The sequence below is a fragment of the Hyperolius riggenbachi genome, chromosome 8, assembly GCF_040937935.1.
Source record: "Hyperolius riggenbachi isolate aHypRig1 chromosome 8, aHypRig1.pri, whole genome shotgun sequence".
Classification (NCBI taxonomy): Eukaryota; Metazoa; Chordata; class Amphibia; order Anura; family Hyperoliidae; genus Hyperolius; species Hyperolius riggenbachi.
In genome coordinates this window covers 224,295,652-224,319,904 of record NC_090653.1, presented here as the reverse complement: position 1 = coordinate 224,319,904, position 24,253 = coordinate 224,295,652, and the positions used below count along the sequence as shown (strand labels likewise).

The 24,253-nt window shown below is 42.6% G+C and overlaps 1 protein-coding gene across 2 annotated transcripts in view; it reads left to right on the top strand.

Annotated features, from left to right (window-relative positions):
- AVPR2 (arginine vasopressin receptor 2) overlaps positions 1-24,253 on the top strand; it is a 270,138-nt gene that overhangs the window by 196,530 nt on the left and 49,355 nt on the right. The window contains exon 1 of one of the 2 annotated variants that reach the window (XM_068249755.1): positions 21,151-21,227. The exons of the other annotated variant lie outside the window; for it this stretch is intronic. Within the exon in view, the coding sequence (XP_068105856.1) occupies positions 21,216-21,227 (12 nt within the window). The 5' untranslated portion in view covers positions 21,151-21,215. Of the gene's footprint in view, positions 1-21,150; positions 21,228-24,253 lie in introns of those variants that run through there. 2 annotated transcript variants of the gene reach the window in all.

Genomic DNA, 24,253 nt, shown 5'->3' with positions numbered 1-24,253 from the left:
AAAGTTCTGCAACTATCCTTGTCTGGAGAGTGTAGGTTTGTTAGTAGTCCCTACTTGGGAGTTTGTTGCATTACCCTGCTTATTGGAAGAAAATAACTGAAGCAGATGCTTTTGGCACCGTGCACGTTGCGTGCCGCTATAGCAGTAATGTGATCTCCATGTACTCATGCATAGACACAAAGATTTATATTGCGCATTTCTCCTGGCAGACTCAAATCGCCAGAGCTGCAGCCACTAGGGCATGCTCTATAGGCAGTAACAGTGTTAGGGAGTCTTGCCTAAGGTCTCCTCATTGAATTAGTGCTGGTTTACACTAGATCCACACCTATGTTACACAGCTATTTAATTCTCTACAGCATTACTGCATTTAAATACTTTATCAATCATTAAAATGCCACTGCTTTATCTGCACACATACGGACACATCTTATAAAAACAAATTGCATAAAATATTCTATAAGTTAAAAAAATGTCTCACTCAAGCAGGGTCCCTCTCCATTAGTGGCACATCTAGGCACCTGCCTATGGTTCCTAAGAGGATATCCAGCACTGCCCATAGAGGTCTTCCCATGGTAAAAGTGCTATATTCATTATTATTTGCAGTCAAAGAAGCAAATAATAATTCAGTGTGCTTCCTTATAAGAAGTATGATTTGGGAGCAGGGCTGGCAGACAGCAGCAGGCAGTGGAAGAGAAGTGGAGCTGGCAATGATTATTTCCCTTTTAGCACCACCTCTAGGCATGTGCCTACTGTGCCCATTGATAAATCCAACAATGGGTGAAATAGCAACTTTCTGGTTAGTAAGAAATTAAAAACACAATTATCAAATAGGATTTTTTTTTAAATTGATTTTACGTTTCAAGGACTGTTATAGAATGGAGGTATAATGGTCCATCTATGGAAATGTCTAGAAAATTCTGTTGACTTAAGCGGTTTAGCCTACGTGGAAGAGTATGCTCATCCAGATAGGCGCTGCTCAAGTCTATCTGGGCGCGCGTCCGCGTCCAGTGTTTAAGCACGCTCATGCACGGGGCAGCAGCCCTGCGCACCCATGCAGTTTTATGATTCGGCGGTTTGGAAAGGGAAGCAAGGCATCCCCTAACCAATCCCAGTGTGGGTAATGAATGGACATGACCCTGATCAGGGGCCATATCCATTCATAACAAAGATTGTGACTGAAAATGAAAAAAAAATTAAACACTTCCCGGTAGTCCATGGAGTGTATCTATCACCATCTAGTGGAGAAAAGTTAAATTACACACATCATGTATTTTTATTTAAGAAAATTATATAATCAATTCCTTCCAAAGCCCCCAACCAAGTTAACAAGCAAAAAACATTGTAATAAAAAATCCATAAATAGTTGCCTTAGGGACTTAGCTTTTTTAATATGTATGTTATGACTGTTATTACTGTTATTTTAGTACATAAGGGCCTACAATTGATGGGACACGCACACAGAAAAAAAACCCTAAACAGAAAAAATACACCTTTATTTTCAAATAATATATTGGTGCCATACATTGTACTAGGAACATAATTTAAATGTTGTGATAGCCGGGACTAAAGGGCAGATACAATGGGGTGGGTTTTACTTATAGTAGCATTGTTTATTTAAAAACTACAGGGGATGGAATTGGAGAAATAGTGTGTTTTTTTGGGGGGGGGGGGGTTGCCTAAAAATACATACAAAATAAAGTAATTACTTAAAACAAGTATTGCCCACAAAAAGTTTAATTTGTGGTGATTCGGATTGATAAGGTTATTGGCGAATGAATGGGAGCAGCCCTGGCAGGGGAGAATTGCTTCCATCCTTGAGGTGAAAACACGTGTAGTCTGAATTAAGTAAATTACATCCTACTGAGTCCACAGTAACAGGAATCTAGATGAACCATCTGGCTAGCATGTGTAAGACTGTAGAGTGCAGATTTACCAGTAAGTAAAGAAATAGTGTTTTGGACAGAAGGTGTAGGATGGTGTGCACAGCAGGAAATGTTGGCAGCTACAGGCATCATGACAGAAAAGCCTGAAATATGTATTGTTTGTGCAGTTGTCACATTGGAAGGTGTGAGATGTTTGCTGTGAGTACATTACTTCTGATGCTTGCTGGCTGCCTTGACAAAGACACACTCGGTAACAATGAGCTAATGTGCAAACTGTTGAAGGTCATGGCAGACAAATGCTGGTAGTCAGAGGAGAGAACTGTGTAATTCATAAACTGTCTGTGGTGTTAGGGAAATCAGCTCAGTAATCCCATTAATCACAGCCATTCTTTATGGCTATTTTTGTATTACATGGTGAAAGGTCCATTTTCTGCAGTAGGTTGCAGGCATATTAGCTAAATCTTATGACCGTTTTGTTGACTTAAGGCAGTGGTGTTGCAATAGGAGATGCAAAGGTTGCAACTACACTGGGGCCCTTGATCATAAAGGCCCACAAAAGGCCCTCCTTCAGACATTACAGTATATCCGTACACTGGTAATGATTACATTTGAAAAATAGTAATCACTATCTGTTCCCTAGCTAGCAAGAAAAAAGGGCGACGGATGAGGGTGGACGAAAAGGGCGCCGCCATAGACTCTAATGCAATTATCATTACGACAAAAAAGCAGAAAAAAGGGCGCCATGATAAATATCGTTAACAACATTAGAACACTAACGTTTTTGAAGTATGTTATCCTTTTAGAAGCTTGTAACGTTATAGTTTTTATCATATTATTTTGTTTATATGTACAGATTTTATTTTATCAAAGATATTATCATTTGTATGGGTAAAAGGGTGTTTCTGCAGAGGTTAGGCACCACTGGGAGGAGTGGTTAGGGTAAGGCACCACCCAGGGCGACGGTTAGTTTTAGGCAACACCGGGGGGTGGTTAGGGTTAGGCACCGCCCAGGGGGTGGGGTGGTTAGGGTTAGGCACCACCAGAGGAGTGGTTAGTTTTAGGTACCACCAGGGGAGGGTTCTGTGTGAGAGTATAGTTGGGTTAAGCTGTATTGTTGAATTACGTAATGATTTTTAAGGTTAATATATTTTCGTTATTATTTCTTGTCTGTTTTATCGTTAACCGAGTTTGACAACGATGTTCATCATTATTAGATTTCGTTATCCACCGGCGCCATTTCGTTATCCAGTTGGCCCTTCTTTCATGGCACCCTTTTTTCATGGCATGAATTCCAACAGGAGTGACTCATCCCCTGTCCACAGGAGTAGGATATCGTCAATGTACCTGTGCCATGCTTCCACATGGCAGAGGTATTCGACCAGGTTATCGTTAGAAAAATTGTCTGCCTAGCATGCCCCCAGGTACAAATTGGCATATGACGGGGCACAAGTTGTCCCCATCGCAGTGCCCTGCACCTGGAGGTAGTGGGAGGCACCAAAACAAAATGGTTGTTGGTCAACAGGAACTCCAATAATTCCAACAGAAACATGGAGTGATCCATCTCAGTGTGAGGTAATGTATCCAAATATTTGGCCACTGCTCGAATACCACCAGCATGAGGCATGAGATATGCTGGAGTATAGGGTCTCAACGTCCACCGCCATCAGGAGGGTACCAGGACGCACATGAAGGCCATCAAGAATGTGCAGCACATGCATGGTATCTTGTACATATGAAGGCAAAGTTTGCACATGTTTTTGTAAATGATAATCAATATATTTACTGACATTTTCAGTCAGAGATCCACAGGTGGATTAGTGGATTAGTAATAGATTTGTGAATCTTTGGCAATGCATAAAATGTTGGTATTTGTGGATGAGAAACCTTCAAAAATGAGGATGTCTCCTTCAATATAACACCATTGCTTGCCGGGTTAGACGCCTTTTATGGCGTCGGGAACTCACGCTATCTCACTGGTAGCAGAGACTCGGTCTGAGTTCCTGAGGAGCTGGATTACCGGCGAAACCGGTCGACATTTGAGCCCTTACAGCTCACTACCACCCAGCCTGATGTTCCCTCTACCTAATCTCCTTCCATCATCTGCCTATGGACTGCACAGTGGGCACATGGACTCCCTCTATTCCTGCAAAGATGAGTCTCCAGGAGTGGTAGCTATACACATTTTGCCATACGTTTTTGGAACACAGCTCTTCTTTCAAGTATAGAACTTTTGGCTATACATCTAATTGATCAAAGTAGCCTCTTTTGGATCCCATGGATGTTGCGATTGGACATCTGCAATTTACATGATCTGATTCTTGGTTTCTATTGGCAGCAGGACTTTCTGGTCTGCACCAGAGTCAGTTATACAGCGGATCCCAAGTGTACTAATTACTATGTGATGTACCCAGGAGTCTTTGGCATATAGGTGCTTTCTCTACCATCAGAACTTTCATATGGAGCCATGCTGGCCTTTGCCCATATTCTGTCAAAACGCTGTATCTACATGTTATATCAAGTTTGCCCATATTCTATCAGGAACTTTTCCTTAACTAGGATGAACTTTTTGCTTGCTACAAATATCTTATAGCATATTCTGTGCTGAGGGACTTGATGCTAATACAGGCTGCAGGTGGCTAACCGCTGATTAGGCTAACAGACCGTTTTTTTCCCATCATACTATCTTTGCTCATTGAGTTTAATAACTTTGTTAGGATTGTTTTAAGTATATTTAAAATAAATGTTTTTCTATTTTCACATATCTATGGCTCATTGAGTGCTTTGGCATGCCGATGGGTTCTGCTTTTTTCTGTGTCATTTTCTTATTTAGCCAAACCACTCTGAACCGTAGTTACTGATTGATGCTTATGGATATTTTGAAATAGTTGTGTGTTCGCTGAGACCCAGTTTTTTGCTTACACATATCTGGAAATTTTTAATTGTCTGGGCCATTTCATTTCCTAGTCCTCGTAGCTGATGGACTCTCTTATATTACCTTGCATGGTTTTCCATTCTAATCTATGTCCTCTTGTAAAGCAATGGAAGGATCACCAGGTACTAGCAAGAGCAGTGAAGACAGTAAGAAGAGGCAGTTAGCAGTGCTAAAAGGGGCAGGAGCTGTTGGTGAGTGAATGCTGGTATACTCCAAGTCAGGGATAGGGAATCTATGGCTCGGGAGCCAGATGTGGCTCTTTTGATGACTACATCTGGCCCACATTCAAATCAGGAGCAGTTGAGTCACTAAGCTACACTGCTCAATCAGAGCAGCTTAGTGTGGCAGCGCAAATAAAATGTTCAAACTAGGCGCATTACTGCTGTAGCATGCACTAACTTACTCACGCCACCCCAAAACGAACTGCTGCTCCAATTGTCCCACTGTGGACGCTGCCAGGTCCAGTGACTTTGTAGGACAAGATCACCGCATTTTGGCCCAATAGGCTAATCAAAGTGAGGGGATCTCATCCTACAAAGTGAATCAACCCCCAAGTCAGCTAGCTAATTGTACAAGCTGTTAGTCGGTATTTCTCCTGTCTGGCTCTCGGGGAAATTGCTGATGTTGCTGAAACCCAAGAGAAGCTACGACGTGTCTGACACTTCCGTTGCCTGGCGGATGAACTGTATACACACCACCATGGCAACAGGGAAGTGAGCCCTACTGTCCCAGTTTGAAACATATTGTATGGCTCTCATGGAATTACATTTTAAAGTATGTTTTGTTTATGGCTCTCTCAGACAAAAAGGTTCTTGACCCCTGCTCCAAGTGGTATGCTCTTTTATAATCGAGAAGGACTAAGGTGGAGATAAGAGTAACAGAATTCTGGCACTACTGCAGTCAAGAACATCAATGTTCCTTTATTCAAATTCTGCAAAATGACATACAACACAAGTCCATTACGGTCATACCGGCAATAGATGGACTGGGGGTGAAGAGGCAAAGCCTGGAGTCCATGTCTAGAAGAACTCATGGAGAAGCATGTAATTTGTTTGATCAGCTGAAAGATTTGCAAAGCTCTGATTTGCTGTGGTCACATCCTGCTTTAGCACAGGATCATGATGACTAGCAAATACTAGCAAATCAAACACTTGCATATGTATCACCTTAACAGAATGATCATATGGTTCTCCATAAGTTCTCCTAGACATGACCATCACTTCCTACAGATACATAGCATAGCAATACATTGAGGTGACAGAAGCTTTATACTGTCCTTCAGGGGTTGAATCTTCAGCCCTTTCTGTCACACACGCAGTGGCTATTCTCTATGATGACCTGTGGTGGCTTTTCTCATTAGGTGAGCCTCAGCCAGTGGAGGACATATAATAGAAACGAGGCACTGCAAGTGCAACAGACAGGGCTATAGATCCCGGGCCATATCTGGCTATCTATGCTGGGGAGGGGACTACTTAATACTGGGTGCACATCTGGTTATCTATGCTGGGGGGACCAACCTAATACTGGGGGCACATCTGTATTTCTATACTAGAGAAGGGACTGTCTAATACCGTGGGCACATCTGGCTATCTATGCTGGGAGGATCTACCTAATACTGGGCGCACCTAATACTAGAGGCACATCTGGCTACCTATGCTGGGTTAGGGGAGCTAACTTATACTGGGGCCACATCTGTCTTTCTATACTAGGGAAGGGACTGCCTAATACTGTTGGCACATCTGGCTATCTATGCTGGGGGACCTACCTAATACTGGAGGCACCTAGATAATACTGGAGAAACATCTGGCTATCTATGCTGGGTTAGGGGGGTACCTGATACTGGGGCCACATCTGGCTATTTATACTGAGGAGGGAACCACCTAATACTGGGTTGCATCTGGATAGCTATACTGAGGAGGGGGATACCTAATACTGGGGGCATATCTGGCTATTTATACTGAGTAGAGGGCTACTTAATACTGGGGGCACATCTGGCTAGCTATACTGGGGAGGGGGCTTATACTCAAATCAATCACTTTTTCCTGGTTTCTGAGGCTTATATTCAGATTGGCTTATATTCGATTATATACGGTTTTCAGTTTTCTCTACATGCAGAATATCAGGCACCAGAGACCGTGCTCTAATAATACACATAGCATACAATTAAGCGCTCTAAATTATATATTCATCATAGAAAATGTAATTATATATTTGGCAATATATTTCAACCCTATTGCTAAATCATAATTACAAGCGTTTAGTAATTTATTGTATGACATTAACGTGTTGCTGTTGCCAAAGTCATTTGTCTTGTTATGTTTGGATAGAGTAGGGAGGTGTTAGAATGTCTGTCAGATTTTTGTTGCTGTTTTTAATCCCATTGCAAAGATCGCCCCTTGCTGACCCCGAATGTCATTTACAAATGGGAGTAGGAAGAGATGGTTAGTGAGCTTGTATCCACTTGAAACCTCTGAAGTACTCCATTCCCTTCTTAAAGTAAACCTGTGAGGGAAAAAAAGGTACGTTGGATAAAGTTCTTAGTTAAAGGACACCAGAGCCAAAGTATATACTGAAAACGGGGTATTCGGCATGTATTAGTGCAGTACTCATGCCCACCGCTCCCCCCTGTACTCCTCTGCCCCCTCCTTTATACCAAAATCCAGTGTAAACGAGGGGTGCGGAGGAGAATGGGAGGAGATGTGGGCATGAGGACTGCACCGAATACATGCCTGCTCCCCCCCCCCCCACACACACACACGTTTTAAGTATGCCCCAGCTCTTCAGCTCTGGTATCGTTTAATCACTTCCCAGCCACAGGTTTTTTCCCCTTAAAAACCAAAGCAATTTTCACATTAGGCTCTTCCCATTCATTCGTCAATACCTTTATCATTGCTTATCACACCAATATGATCTCTATATTTTTTTTTGCCACAATATAGACTTTCTTTGTGTGGTACTTTTTGCTAAGAGTTTTAGCCATTATAGTTTTAAAATAAAATGTGGTACAATCGATAAAACCCACATATTTTATTTGCCCAGTTGTCCCGGGTTATTAGACAAAGAAAATTTACAACGTTTAAATTGTTTACCTAGTACCGTAAGTACAATGCATGGTGATAATATTTTATTTGGAAATAAAGGTATATTTTCCCATTTAGTGTTTTTTATACTATATCAATAATTACAAGCACATATCAATATTTACAAAAATAACAGTAATATACCCTCATGACATACACACTAAAAAGAAATCCCTAAGTTATCTATATTTGTTATATTTGTTCGGATTATTTATGTATTTCTTCTAAATGATGTAATTTTTTTACAAGTGTTTTATTTTGGTATCTATGGGGTTGAGCTGAAAGGGATTAAAAACTAATAACATATATATACACTTAATTCCTCACAGTACACAGGAAGTGTAATGTGTCTGTGCTTTACTTTCACTCTGTGAATGAATGCTGACGTCTCACTGACGCCGGCTTTCATTCATTACAGGCACTGTAATTGGCTTTGGGAACAGCTGCTGTGGGTAATGCCAAGGATAGGTGCCCCCAGTATAGGTAGCCTGGAATAGTTGCCCCGAGTATAGGTAGCCTGGAATTGTTGCCCCCAGTATAGGTAGCCTGGAATAGTTGCCCCCAGTATAGGTAGCCTGGAATCGTTGCCCCCAGTGTAGGTAGCCTAGAATAATTGCCCCCAGTATAGGTAGCCTAGAATAATTGCCCCCAGTATAAGTAGCCTGGAATAGTTGCCCCCAGTATAGGTAGCCTGGAATACTTGCCCCCAGTATAGGTAGCCAGGAATAGCTGCCCACAGTATAGCTAGCCTGGAATAGTTGCCCACAGTATAGCTAGCCTGGAATAGTTGCCCACAGTATAGGTAGCCTGGAATAGTTGCCCCCAGTATAGGTAGCCTGGAATAGTATAGGTAGCCTGGAATAGTATAGGTAGCCTGGAATAGTATAGGTAGCCTGGAATAGTTGCCCCCAACATAGATAGCCTGGAATAGTTGACCCCAGCATAGATGGCCTGGAATAGTTGCCCCCAGCATAAATGGCCTGGAATAGTTGCCCCCAGCATAGATGGCCTGGAATAGTTGCCCCCAGCATAGATGGCCTGGAATAGTTGCCCCCAGCATAGATAGTCTGGAATAGTTGCCCCCTGTATAGGTAGATGTGCAGAGTATAGCAGGCAATGGAAGACATGCTTTTATCTTACCTGCTTCCTGAAGTCCACCAATGTCTGCAGACTTCCTGTCACTGCTCAGCTCTTCCCTTCTGCCTGGCACCGCTTCTTGCATCATGTGATTACACGCGTGCAGGAAGCCATGCCAGCACTAGGGGGAGAACTGAGCGGCAACAGGAAGTCTGACATCGCTGGACTCCAGGAAGCAGGTGAGTTAATGGCAAGGGGGTAGCAGCAGCGGCCGTGGTCCGGGACAGTCCAGCTGCAGGGGGGGGGGGGGTCAGTTATCACCCCCCTGCACGCTGACACCCGGGGCTGGCCGCTCTCTGCACTACCCCCTTTGTACGCCACTGCATGTCAGGCCCCTGTTCTGCTGACACCAGCTCCCATGTCATCACTGCTCCTGCTCTGCTGACACCATCTGCCACATTACCCCAGCCCACCTATTCGGTTAATACTAACTGTTGCTACATTGGTAAAGTTATTTTGATCTTACCTGCATGCAGTGGCACAGTGAAATAGTTTATGACTCCATGCCATAAAAATTGCCAACAGCGGCCAGCTTATTCAAAGACATAGTGATGGATCATACTTTGTATATACTACCCCTTTGCCACGGATCACCTTTAAAATAATGCAGAACTTTGATTCTAGGAATAAAAGTATGTCTGTGTCCTGTAACAATGCCTTCAATGAGCAGCTTATCCATTTCTGCCATAGAAAATCTCATTTAGAGTAAAAGTTGATGTGAATGTCTCATGTTGCCAATGGATTAGATGCGGCTAATTATGTGGAAGCTTTCAGTTACAGAAGTGTTGTTGCAGTGGAGCCCAAATGGTTTCAATTACTTATTTGATTTGTCACACTGTTTGTTCATTTATGGTGGCTTTTTGTGCTTGGATTCAAACACTAACCTTTGTAGGTGACAGGTTGGTGGCCCTAGAAATATTAAACATCATTCATTCCTATCACAAGTATTACTTAAAGCATAGTGAAAGGGGACAGGACAGATTTAATTGGCGCCCGCTGAAATCCATCCGATGAGGGAGATTTAGACACCACCTATTGTAAGAAACTTGGGCGCCGTCATATGCGCCATTATAAATAGTGGCTACAGTGTGACATTTGGGTGTCCAATATACATAACTGTTAGGCATGTGAGGGGGGGGGGGAGGCAGTTAATGTTGGGCGTGGGTGGGTGTTTCCTAAAGGTTAGGCGTGGGGGCCTGGTTAGTGCTTGGCATGGTTAGGTTTTAAGGGTTAGGACCAGGGAAGGGAATGGTTAAGGTTAATCATCAGTAAGGGAGGGTTCTGTGTGAGAATAGTGTTAGGTTAAAGAGACACTGAAGCGAAAAAAAAATTATAATATTATGATTTGTATGTGTAGTACAGCTAAGAAATAAAACATTAAGAACAGATACATCAGTCTTAGGCCCCGTTCACATCACAAGCGCGGATGGCCACGCATGCGGAACGCAACGCATGCCATCCGCATTTGTGTGCGTTGCGTGGCTGATCCCATCACTGAAAAGTGAATGGGACAGCCACGCGTTTTTGCAAAAAATGCGTGCAGCATGCGTTCCCGGACCGCACAGGTCCGGAACGCATGCAGTGTGAACATCAGACATTGCACTCTATGCAATGTCTGATGTCGTGCGTGTCGGCCACCTGCACGCATTTCCAAAACGTGGCTGGAAACGCGTGCAGTGTGAACGGGGCCTAATTGTTTCCAGTACAGGAAGAGCTAAGAAACTCCAGTTGTTATCTCTATGCAAAAAAGCCATTAAGCTCTACGACTTTCAAAGTCGTGGAGAGGGCTGTTTTCTGACTTATTATCTCAACTGTTATTGAACTATTTACTTTTGCTCTGTCAGAGGAGAGGTCATTAGTTCACAGACTGCTCTGAAAGAATCATTTTGAATGCTGAATGCTGTGTAATCTGCACATATTATAGAATGATGCAATGTTAGAATAAACACTATATAGCTGAAAATAAAAATATGAGAATATTTTCTTTGCTGCTAATCTTCTAGTAATTATTCATAGTACACAACCAATTCACTATATCATATTTTTTTTCGCTTTAGTGTCTCTTTAAGTTGTAGTAAAATATCGGTATTAGTTACTACTAATTTACACATTTAAAATGGAGAATATCTGTAAAGTTTAACAATACAGTAAGAGCTTGGATTGAGAGTAAGGCTGGTTTCACAGTGGGACGTTACAGGCGGACGTTAGAGAAGCCTGTAATGCAGCCCACCGCACAGTAATGAAAAATCAATGGGGCTGTTCACAGTGCCCACGTTGCGTTACATTGTAACGCTGCGTCACAAGACAACGTACTGCATGCAGTACTTTAGACGCGGCTGAGCCGCGTTAGATTACTTGCACATGCTCAGTAATCTTGTGGAGGAGCAGAGTGCGGCCAGGCACATGGCTAATTAATATGCACTGCACGTTGTGACGTGCAGTGTTTACTTCCTGGAGCGGCCGCTCTGTGCGGCGATTGGCCGGCGGGACCACGTGATGCCGCATGCGCACAAGAGTGCACATCACGGCATCACTGACGCCAGAGTGAGCTGCACAACGCGGCTCACTCTGACGTCCAGATCCAGCACCACCAGGCATTGCGTTAGGGGGACGTTATGCGACCTTAACGCCCCCTCTAACGCAACGTCCTGGTGTGAAATTAGCCTAACTTGGTTTGAGAGCTTTGAAATACAAGGACATTTTTTTGTGAAATGTTTAGACTTGATATAAAAGCAACGTCTTGATACAAAAAAACATATACATGCGTCACATCACCACAACTGAGCCGATTGCTCTTCCCACTTTGACGCTGCAGGATTGTATTTAAAGAGAATCTGTATTGTTAAAATCGCACAAAAGTAAACATACCAGTGCGTTAGGGGACATCTCCTATTACCCTCTGACACAATTTCGCCGCTCCCTGCCGCATTAAAAGTGGTTAAAAACAGTTTTAAAAAGTTTGTTTATAAACAAACAAAATGGCCACCAAAACAGGAAGTAGGTTGATGTACAGTATGTCCACACATATAAAATACATCCATACACAAGCAGGCTGTATACAGCCTTCCTTTTGAATCTCAAGAGATCATTTGTGTGTTTCTTTCCTCCTGTTCTCATGCACTGAAGTTTCAGGCTGCTTGTTTCTTCCTGCAAACAGCGTTGCCCTTGTCTGTAATTCTTCAGTATGTGAAAGCCCAGCCAGCTCAGAGGACGATTTATCCAGCTTGTAAAAGATAAGAGAGAAGAGGGAAGCTGCTCTAATCCTAAATAACACACAGGCAGTGTGCAAAGAGGGGCCTGGAAGAAGCAGAACCACAACACTGAAGAACTTGGCAGCCTTCCAGACACAGGCCGACAAGTCTGACAGGGGAAAGATACATTGATTTATTACAGAGACAGTGATAGTATAAAGTGCTGCAGTAAGCCAGAACACATTAGAATAGCTTTGTGAACTTGTAGGATGATAAAAAAACAGGATGCAATTTTTGTTACGGAGTCTCTTTAAGTGTAGGGACTATACAATGTCACATTTCCATGAAATCCTCAAAAGCAACTGTCATTGGATAAGTTCCTTGCTAAAACCACACACACAAAAAAGGTTGGGGAGAACCACCAGATAGCAATGATTCTGTTAGTTATAGTGAAAGTCTTGTTTACATCTTTGTTTTATACAGTACAGTACTTTGTATTAAATATTTTTCTATAAATGTTTTTGGATTGTGGAAGAAATATTCCTGAGTTTCCATTAACCCAAATGGGGAAAGTTGCTTTGATATAAGAGTGTTTTGGATTACAAGCATGTTTCCGGAACTAATTATGCTCGCAAACCAAGGTTCCACTGTATTTTGCTTGGTGAAATCAGACGTCCCTTTTTCACGCCTGCAATCCATCGACTTATTGTATGTCATCATTGGTCACATCATGTCCTGCAAGTAATGTTCACAATCGGCTGTACAAGTGATTGTATTCTGTTGTCTGACACTGAGGCCCATATGCAATTCACCTTTTCACATGAGTTTGCTCTTAGGTGATATTTTTAAAGTTGTCAATAAAATGCCCTTTAATACCAACAGCAAGCAAGAAAATGCTCAAAATTATTTTGATGGTACTTTTTCAACTACTTTTTAATACTTTTTCAATTGCAAAATGATGAAAAGTTATTTTAAATAGAAGTTGAAAATGTATCTCCTAGGAGAAAACTCAGGAGAAAAAGTCAATTGCATATGGCCTGAATGTTTCAGTGACAGCCTCGGAAAAGGAGCAGAGTAATACCCCTCTAGCTGAGAACTCATGTGAGTGTATTTACATAATCCATCGGTGAGAAGAGACGGTCAATGAGATGCTAATAATTCCAGCTTGCATGCAAAAATTTTTTTCTTACATAAATAAACGTACTAGCCTGTTTGTTGTCTTCTCCTAACCCCCTGTGTGACATTTTTGCCACACCCCGCTGCTTTCTTGGGTGATAAAATCACAGTTTTATTCATTGTTTTTGTAAACAATGAAGATGGCCACCAAACAGGAAATACATCATCCGAGCAGGTGCCTGTTTGCAGTGGCTCCTCTCAAGCCTGACTTGACTGCTGGAATGTTACTCCACTTGTTGCGTTAGCTGCTTGTCTGGGCTTTGAACTGATCTTTCTGCACTCACAGCTGTTCACAAGGTCAGGTCACTGCTCCATGAGCACAGAAAGGCTGGCTGTGAGCAGAGACCTTGCCTGTGATTCATACACACAGCACACAGGAGAGCAGAGGGGGGAGTGGAGGGGGCGTGCATAACTTACACAGCAGAGGCAGTGCATTCCTCCCTGGGTCGACAAAGCTTGCCAAAGAAAAGAAGATTAGATATATTACAGAGACAGTGCAACTAGAAAAGGCTGCAGTAATGCAGACCACATTAGAACAGGTATAGGAACTTATAGGATAGAAGAAATAAGGCTGAAATTTTTGTTACAGGGTCTCTTTAACTACTTGCTGCATGCCGTGCAGTATATTCACGGCCCTTTAAAAAAGACAGGATGCAGCAGGGCCGTGAAAACAAGTCTGCAGCGGCATGCAGCCCCCGCTCGCTCCCGTTCGCGCGTGCGTGCGCACCGCCATTACCGCCGCTTAGAGGGGAAGTTAATGAATGGGACCGCAGGTCCCATTCATAAATCTAAGTCCCCGATTCAATGAATACCAGCGTCTACGAGACGCCGGCATTCATTATATCTTCCTGTGTTACACAGCCACGGATTACTTCCGATTCACGTGCTTATGTACTTGAATCGGAAATGACGACTGAGGACATCTTGTGGCCAAATAGTATATTGCACCAAAATTGCATTTTATTTAATAAAAATCCCCACACTGACTGATATAATTAACTATTTCCCTCCCACACCCTCCCATAATACCCAAACTTTTTTTTTTATTTATAAAAGGGGGAAAAAAAAATTTCATCAAAAAAAAAATATATAAGTAGTTACCTTAGGGACTGAACTTTTTAAAAATTTATGTCAAGGCAGTATATTACTATTAATTTTTAATTTATGGGCTTGTAATTAGTGATGGACGCAAAATTGAAAAAATGCACCTTTATTTCCAAATGAAATATTGGCGCCATACATTGTACTAGGGAAATTTTTTGAACGTTGCAATAACCGGGACAAAAGGGCACATAAAATGTGTGGCTTTTATCCACAGTAGAATGTTTTATTTTAACACTATAATGGTCAAAAACGGAAAAATAATGCATTTTATAATTTTTTTTTCTTATTATTCATGTTAAAATGCATTTAGGATAAAATAATTCTTGGCATACTGTACACCCAAAGAAAGTCTAATTGGTGGCAAGAAAAACAAGATATAGATCATTACGCTGTGATTAGTAGTGATTAAGTTATTGGTAAAAGAAAGGGAGGAGCACTGACAGGTGAAAATTGCTCTGGTCCACAAGAGGAAAAATTCCTCAGGTGTCAAGTGGTTAAATCACCGATATTTTACTATGCACTACCCAGCACCTATTTTAAGTGTAAAGCTAAGTGCACATTGACAAACCGGCAGCCTGATTATCATCTGACTTTAGTCTGTTGGATGATAATCAAGCATGTGTACGCATGCAAACAACTTGATGAGCAACTGATAACAGGCGGCTTGATCAATTCAACTGTCAGATGTATGTTGGTCTGATATCATGCAGTTGGTGTGTGTGTACAGGTTGTTTGAAAGACATTTACTTGTTTTGAATGTGTAGTCGGTCAGTCCTGTTGCGTGCGCAGTATGTTAATTGAGTTGGTTGTTTAGCCGTCTAGGCGTGTGTACGTACAGGTCATGTGGCTCGTCAGGTTGTGTGGTTTGTCATGTTGGTCATGTGGTTGTGTGCATGTTGGACATCTGTATGAGCCTTAACCCTCTGCTCTTAGTGCCTAACCTGAACTCCCCCACCTAATGCCTAACCCTAATAACCTTAAGGGGCCCATACACCTAACGATTTTCCCGCCGATATACAGCAGATACGATCACTGTGATCGAATCTGCTGTGAAATCGTCGCGCAAACGCTGACAGAACGATCGATTTCCGTCCGAAATCAATCGTCGTCAATCCGTCCGTGCGGAAGATTTTTCTTGAGCGCCGGCGGATCGGGAGTGCGTCGATAGCGGCGTTCGAATGCCCAACGACCAACGCAATACAGCGGAGATACATTACCTGTTCCAGCCGGCGCGATTCCCCCGGTCTCTGCTGTCTTCTTCTCCGCTCCGGGCTCTAGGGCTGCAGCCTCCTTGAACTTCCTGTCCCAGCAGGAAGTTTAAACAGTAGAGCGCCCTCTACTGTTTAAACTTCCCTTGGACAGGAAGTTCAGTGAAGCAAGCCAGCCGGACCGGAGACCAGCGCAGAGAAGAAGACAGCGGAGACCGGGGGAGTTGCGCCGGCCAGATCAGGTAATGTATAGCTGGCGGGCAGGTGGGCTCAGCGGCGGAAGCTTCACAGATTGTGATCGGTTTCATGCTGAAATCGATTCACAATCTGTTTGCAGTAACGGCAGCCATATGATCGCTCTCTGATCAGATTCGAGGGATTCAGAGAGGGATCTATCTGTTGGTCGAATCTGACGGCAAATCGACCAGTCCATGGCTACCTTAACAGGTGCCTAACCTAAACCCTCCACCTAATGCCCTAATCTCTCTCATAAGTGCCTGAAAGGAAGATAGCCCCACCTAATGCCTAACCCCCCTTATATGTGCCTAACCCTTCTCCCCTCCCACCACCACTTAATGCCTAACCCTAATCTCTCCCATAAGTGCCTAAAAAAGAAGACAGCAGACAGCCCCGCCACCCTCCACATGTAAGGCCTAACGTTAACCTACTATCCTGTCCTGCTCTTTACAGTGTGAGTCAATTACAGATCAGTCATTGAAAGAACGTTTTTAACCGATTATCTGAACGATTGTTAAGAGGTTGATGTGTGTGGCAACACTAAAGGACCCCAAATCACAGTGCAACTATGTTTCTTTCGGACATGGATCTGCAGTCAGGTAAGCACTTTCAGAAAGTAAGCTTACCTAAGGGAATTACTAGCCTTGTAACAGGCAATGGGTAACTACATAAAGTACTGGTTTACCCATATAGCTCATGGTGACCCAGAACCACTAGGAAAGTATAAGGGCTTAAAGCAGATCCGAGATGAAAAACTAGCTATAACATGTAACTTGTCTATATATCTTATCTAAAGTTTAGATAGTTTATACAGGAAATCTAGCTGCAAACAGCTTCTACAGTATATGATTACTTCTTCTTGTGATACAACAGCAGCAATGTTTTGCTTGTGATCATTACACAGGCAAGCTGCTCTGTATCTCCACCCCTCAGCCTGTGAAAATGTCACTCCCATCTCCCCCTCCCTCCTTCCCTCTGCCATCTCTGGCTAGTAACACCTCCTCCTGCTCAGACTGAGCTCCCATAAGCCCTTGCTACATGGGTCTCAGAGTGCCTAGGCGAGGCATGTTTAGTTTATAGGGAATTAGGGTATTAAAGCAAACCAAAAAGAGTATTTGGCTTGAGGAATGCCCTATAAACTATATGTAAGGAACACAATTACGTAATGAGTAACAGTTTATATCAGATCCACTTTAAAGAGATTCTGAAGTCTCAAAAAAACCCACACTTTTATTTCAGATTGCTCTATAGTATTAAAGAGACTCCGTAACAAAAATTGCATCCTGTTTTTTATCATCCTACAAGTTCCAAAAGCTATTCTAATGTGTTCTGGCTTACTGCAGCACGTTCTACTATCACCATCTCTGTAATAAATTAACTTATCTCTCTCTTGTCAGACTTGTCAGCCTGTGTCTGGAAGGCTGCCAAGTTCTTCAGTGTTGTGGTTCTGTGATGCATCTCCCCCCTCCAGGCCCTTCTCTGCACACTGCCTGTGTATAATTTAGATTAGGGCAGCTTCTCTCTTCTCTCTTATCTTTTACAAGCTGGATAAATCCTCCTCTGAGCTGGCTGGGCTTTCACATACTGAGGAATTACATACAGGCAGAGCTGTCTGCACTCTGCAGGAAGAAACAGCCTGACACTTCAGTGGAAGATAGCTGCAGGGGGAAATAAACACACAAATGATCTCTTGAGATTCAAAAGGAAGGGTGTATACAGCCTGCTTGTGTATGGATGTATTTTCTATGTGTGGACATACTGTACATCAACCTACTTCCTGTTTTGGTGGCCATTTTGTTTGTTTATAAACAAACTTTTTAAAACTGTTTTTAACCACTTTTAATGCGGCGAGGAGCGGCTAAATTGTGACAGAGGGTAATAGGAGATGTCCCCTAACGCACTGGTATGTTTACTTTTGTGCGATTTTAACAATACAGATTCTCTTTAATGTGCCACCTTAAACGCTGCATACCCATGGCTGAATACTCCCTATTACCCCCCGAAATCCTCAGCGGAAGATTTGTACGGCACTTTCTAGTAGAGGCAGAGCTTTGGGCTGTTGCTCTGCCTCTACTCACGTCCATCAGCGCTGATGGTCGCCTCTCCCGCCCCTCTCAGTCTTCTTTCATAGGCGGCGATCAGCGCTGATGGCGTTGAATGGAGGCAGAGCAACAGCCCAAAGCTCTGCCTCCTTAGGACAGCAAAATCCACGACCAAGAAAGTTGTGGATTATTGCCCAGGGATTTCGGGGGTTATAGTCAGTATTTAGCCACGGGTATGCAGCATTTTAGGTGGCACATTAATACTATAGAACAATCTGAAATAAAAAGTGGGTTTTTGTGAGACTTCAGTGTTTCTTTAAAGAGACAAAAAATCCCTCCTACCGGAAAAGCGATGTTAAATGATATGTATCGGATATTGTTGTCAGTTGTGACTTTTCTGGTTGCTGCACTCTCATCGGGGGTTTATTTTTTGTGTGGTCCCCATGTGAAGGTTGTTTGCACTTATAGCAGCACACAGAAACCACAGAGTCACAGAGCCAAAGCCATGGCGCCCAACTGAACAGGCAGACATGTAAAGACAGAGGTTAATATATCTCAGCATTTTCATTAGTTAAATGAAGAGACACTGAAGTGTAAAAACAATTATGATATAATGATTTGTATGTGTAGTACAGCTAAGAAATAAAACATTAGGAGCAGAGACATAAGTATAATGTTGTTTCCAGTACAGGAAGAGTTAAGAGACTCCAGTTGTTATCTATGCAAAAAAGCCATTGAGCTCTTTCAAAGTTGCAGAGAGCTCTGAGTTCTGAAGGTTGTTATCTGAGCTGTCAGGCAAGGATTTTATCTTTATCTCTGCCAGAGGACAGGTCAATAGTTGACAGCCTGCTCTGTAAAAACATTTAGAATGCTGAGTGTTGTGTAAAATGCACAAATTAGAGAATGATGCAATGTTAGAAAAAAATAACACTATATAACTGAAAATAAAAATATGAGAATATTTTCTTTGCTACTAATCTTCTAGTAATTATCCGTACTACACAACCAATTAATTATATCATAATTTTTTTTTCGCTTCAGTGTCTCTTTAACCAGTTCACCCCCAAGGGTTTTTATCCTAACGGACCAGAGCAATTTTCAGTTGTCAGCGCTCCTCCCTTTTATTCCCTAATAACTTTATTACTACTTATCACAAGAAAATGATCTATACCTCGTTTTTTTCGCCACCAATTAGGCTTTCTGTGGATAGTACATTTTGCTAAGAATTTTTTTATTCTAAATGCATTTTAATGAGAAAAACAGAAAAAAAAAGAAAAAAAATCATTATTTCTCAGTGTTCAGCCTTTATAGTTTTAAAATTAAACATTCTCCTGTGGATAAAACAAACACGTTTTATTTGCCCAGTGGTCCCGATAATTAAACCGTTTAGATTATGTCCCTACCACAATGTATGGCGACAGTATATTATTTTGAAATATAAGTGGTTATTTTTCTGTTTGTTCTGGCCATAACTACAAGCCCCTATGTAATAAATTAAAATTAATTTTCCCCCATAAAATATAGAATAAAAAAAGCTGAGTCCCTAAGGCAACTATTTATTTATTTTTTTTAAGCTGATTTTTTTTTTTTACAAGTGTTTTTTTTGGGGGGGAGGGTTGGAAGTGTAATTTTATTAATGATGTGTATATACTTGAAAATGTATGTATTTTGTAAGTGTAATATACTTTTTGGCCACAAGATGGCGCTGGTGAACACTCATAGGACGTGTTCACTTTTTTTTTTTTTTTTCTGCACACTTTATTAAACTGTTACATTTCCTGTTTATGTGAATGGACGTAGCCGCTGTTCGCGGTCACGTCCATTCACTCCAGGCACTGCGATTGGGTAGAGGACTGTTCAGTCCTCTTCCCCAATCGCCCAGCACGGGATCCCGACGGTAATGGCGGCGGTAGCGGCGGACACACGGCGGTAGCAGCGGCGGGAATGCGCGACGTATTAAAACGTCATGTTGCTGTTAATAGAGGTAAGCATGACGTTTTAATACGTTAGGATGGCGGTAAATGGTTAAGTAAAAAAAAAAAAGTAGATTTTTCCTTACCGGGGTTTCTTTCAGCCCCCTGCAGTCTATCTGGTCCCTCGCTGTCCTCCCAATCTGCACCTGCTACTGTCAGCCCTGGTAAAGTCCCCAACTGAGCCAGTCTAGGACGACTACACATGTGCGGCTTGGGCCATGTACCTCCTTGATCACGCTCCCCTGGCTGGGAGCATTCTGTGTCGGCACAGTTGCAAGTTTTAGGAGATGTGCAGGTGCAGAATGATCCTGACTAGGGGAGGGAAATTGAGGAGACACACGTGGCCAGGACAGCACATGGAGTGACAGTGACACAGCGGTGCGTACCAGGAGGCAGGGGTGCTGATTTACCAAGTGGCCGCTTGGAGCCTCACCTTTAACTTGTATGGCTGCCGTTGCCTTCCTTCCACTCACACACAGATCTCTGTGCACATTGCAGCTGATCTGAGGGGAGAACGGAGCAGTGACCATGGAGCACACTTCAGATGTGGAAGTGAGATCATTGCTCACTTCCTGCATGTGAAGTGTGCGGCACAGTTACTGTGCACTGCTTTCCTCTCTTCGGGTCACCCCTGATCTGAGTGTTGGAGATGGGGAGGCAGAAGGAAGCTACATACCCCCACTGACACCAATGCCCCATACAGTGGGAGGCCCTTTGGCTACCTATTATTACAGGAGAAGGGGCCTCTAACTGGGACCACAAGTTATGTGCTGCTTGGGGCCACAAAAACCTTGCACCAGTCCTGCCAGGAGGAAATCAAGGTACCAGATAGACTGCAGGGGGCTGGAAGAAACATCAGGTAAGTGTAAATTAACTTTTTGTTTTTACAAATAAGGTTCCACTTGTGTCCATGTTGCTTTTACTTTGCTTATTGTATTTGGAAAATCAGGTTAGAACTATGTAACAAGCATGTAAAATGAATTAGAAACCCTCCCTCCTCAAGAAATATCTTCAAAATGTAATAATAAGAGCATAAAAAGAGTGAGAAGAGTAACTAAAGCATTTAGGATAGGTTCAGTAATAACAGAATGAGGTCAGTGGCTGATGACAAGAATGGGAGGAGGAGGGATCTATATAATGGGACGTGACACAGGTACAGTGTGAAATAGAGGAGAAAGAGAGTGGAGGAAGACTGCACTACATCATCTTCAATGGGAAAGTCACTTAGAGGATTCTAGATTACTAGAGACGTATGGGAATGGAGGTAAGTCAGATTAAGTCTTGCTGTACATTTTTAATATATCACAATGTTAACAGAACCAGTGATGGGATGAAAAATAATAAAAATAATAGAAAAAAAATAAATGGAGATATTGATTTATTTACAAATGATAAAAAATATAATCATTTTGTTTTCTCCCATTTTTTATAAGGGCATATGTACGTGAAGGTCAGCAGCAAGATAACAGGACATGTGGGCACTAGTGGCAGATGCCCAAATTACCCTCAATGCCACCATTTCAATGTACCCCCCAAAATTATGTTTTTAATTTGTTTCTGTAGCTATTGGTGGGGGGGAAGGGTTAAGGTTAGGCTGGGGGGGGGGGGGGTGTTTAAGGTTTGGTGGTGGGAGGTGGGTGGTTAAGGTTAGGTGTAGGGGGTGGTTAAGGTTAGGCATCAGGCAGGGTGTTTGTGCGGGGGGGGGGGGTTAAGGTTAGGTGTCAGGTAGGGTGTTTGTGCACAGGGGAGCCAGTTAGGGTTAGGCGTCGGGGGTGGTGGTTAAGGTTAGGTGTCAGGTAGGGTGTTTGTACATGGGGGGAGCCAGTTAGGGTTAGGCGTCAGGGGGGGGTTAAGGTTAGGTGTCAGGTAGGGTGTTTGTGCACGGTGGGAGACGGTTAGGGTTCGGCATCAGGGGGAGGTGGTTAAGGTTAGGTGTCAGGTAGGGTGTTTGTGCACGGGGGGAGATGGTTAGGGTTAGGCGTCGGGGGGAGGTGGTTTAGGTTAAGTTTCACGTAGTGGGTTTGTGCACGGGGAGAGCTAGTGAGTTAGGCGTCGGGGGGAGGGTTCTGTGGGAGAGTAGGGTTCGGTTTAGCTTTAGTAAAATATTGGTATTTAATACCAATATTTTATGCTCCTACTTTACACTTTAATAGTAAAATATCGGTAAAATTACCGATATCCTATCATCGGCTTTCCCGGGTGCCCAAGTTTCCAGGTGCCCTTTTATTACGTACGGCAGAAGCATTATAGGGGTAATTCAAAAAGAAGTGGTCAATTAAAAAAACAAAAAAAGAGACCATTGTTTTGTTCACTACTTTTAAAGATTAATGAATTTTTTTAAAACACCATATCTCTAAAATAGGAGCTTGAGTCTATTAAGGTAGAGATCAGTGCTTTACTTTCTGTACTGTAATAAACCTAAATTGGCGATTTGCATAGCTCAGCACTTGAGTGGAATAACTGGTACAAAGCTATGGCGCTTACATCTTGTCAGAAATAGCAGCAGTGTGTGACCAATACATCTTCATCATGGTTGTATACTCCAATCTTTTTGAAAAATACTCAGTTCTCCATCATAACTTATGGCGTTCTCCATGTTTAAAGTGGGGAATAAATAAATTGAGTGATTAGCTTTCTTGATATGTCAATCACGGATTTCGATTCCTGGTGCGGTTAGCGGTGAAAACAAGATGGCGGTGCCACATAAATGCATATTGTGGTGTGAAAACTGTTCTACAGAAATCATGGCACTTTTCTGGTAATCAGATTGATCACAAACTTTCTAAATAGGCATCATAGCTTTTAAGTGCTTTAGCAGTTGTTTCTGCATTTGAGTTGCTTATGTGCTGTATTCACATAGGTCGTCTCAAAAAGTCAGAAGAGCACTTGAAAAAAAAAGAGGAGATCATGTGATCAAAGAAATGCAAGGTGAAGCAACATAATTCATTCCACATACATCAGATACAAAAACACATCACATGTTGGAACAGCCGTGGGCAAATACGGCCCGCAGACCGAATGCTATGAAGCCGGCCTGTCCCTAGAGGGCCTGATTCCTCCCATCCTCTCCTTCCCACCATCCTTTCAAAGTTGCATGCAGCATGCAACAACACAAAGCACTCATCCAATCACTTGTTCCAGCAGCAATCTCCATGGCAACGGCAGCATCATGTGACATGCAATCAGTACCTACCAGCGTGTCACATGACACCGTCGTTGCCTTGAAGATCGCTGCTGGAACAAGTCATTGGGTCAGTTACAACCAATCATTCCTCGCACGCTCAATTCCAGATGGAAGGATGGAGAAAGGGAGCGAGGGAGAGAGAGAGAGAGACATAGTAGGACCGGGCCGCATTCTAGAGGAATGTGTCCCGATCGAGAAAAACGTTGCCCACCCCTACATTAGAAGCAAATGCCCTAAAGGTGCAGCCATTGCCAATACCAAGCAAACTGCTTAAAGTGCACTGGGTTTTGGAAGTTGAAAGGACAGCACCGTGTTATGTAAGCAACCGTCCAGGTACCCCTGTCTGCCTGCTTGGCCACGGTGGTCTTACTTATGGAGGTGGTGGAGTTTCAGACATCTAATAATTTACTAGTCAGTGGATGACTTACTGTCGTTTACTCCCACCGATTCCTGCCTCTCTAATACAGAGCTTTATAATCAGGTCTCTTTTCCTTCTTTAAGATTTCTGAGTGTTGTCTCTTGTAAACCATCTTTATTCTGTTATTCTTTATTCTCCTGGGTTTACAAGTAATTATTATGAACAGGGATTTTGGGAACAGGCAGATAATCAAAGAAGTGTGGGAACAAAGTGATTGTGGAGAACTTGAGAAAGTACAAACAAAAAAAAAAACGTCCGTTTCAGTTCAGTTGAGCTTTGGACAGATTGGGAATGGTGACTTTAAGTGACCAAAATCAATGCCTAGATTTGTCTTCATGTGTGTGTGTTTCAAATATGGTCTATTTATATTACGCAGTAGGAGGGAGGACAATCGAGGTGGAAAAATCTGGGAAAACATCCATACACATTAAAGCAAAGCAGGCTCTGATAACAAAATATTCTAGTTGTCTGGTCTAGGACATCAGCTAATTCATGTTTTGGCAATATTTCCAGCTTTAGATACTGAGACCAAACCATTAATAGTTTATACACATAAGGACATAAACAGCACTTCTCCAAAACGTACTTGAAACTGAGTTCCTTTTTTAGCGTGTCTGCAGAACCTCCTGCAGTCTACTGCATTTTTCAATGACCTTTCCTTAGAATCTTCTTTATAAATACACTGGGA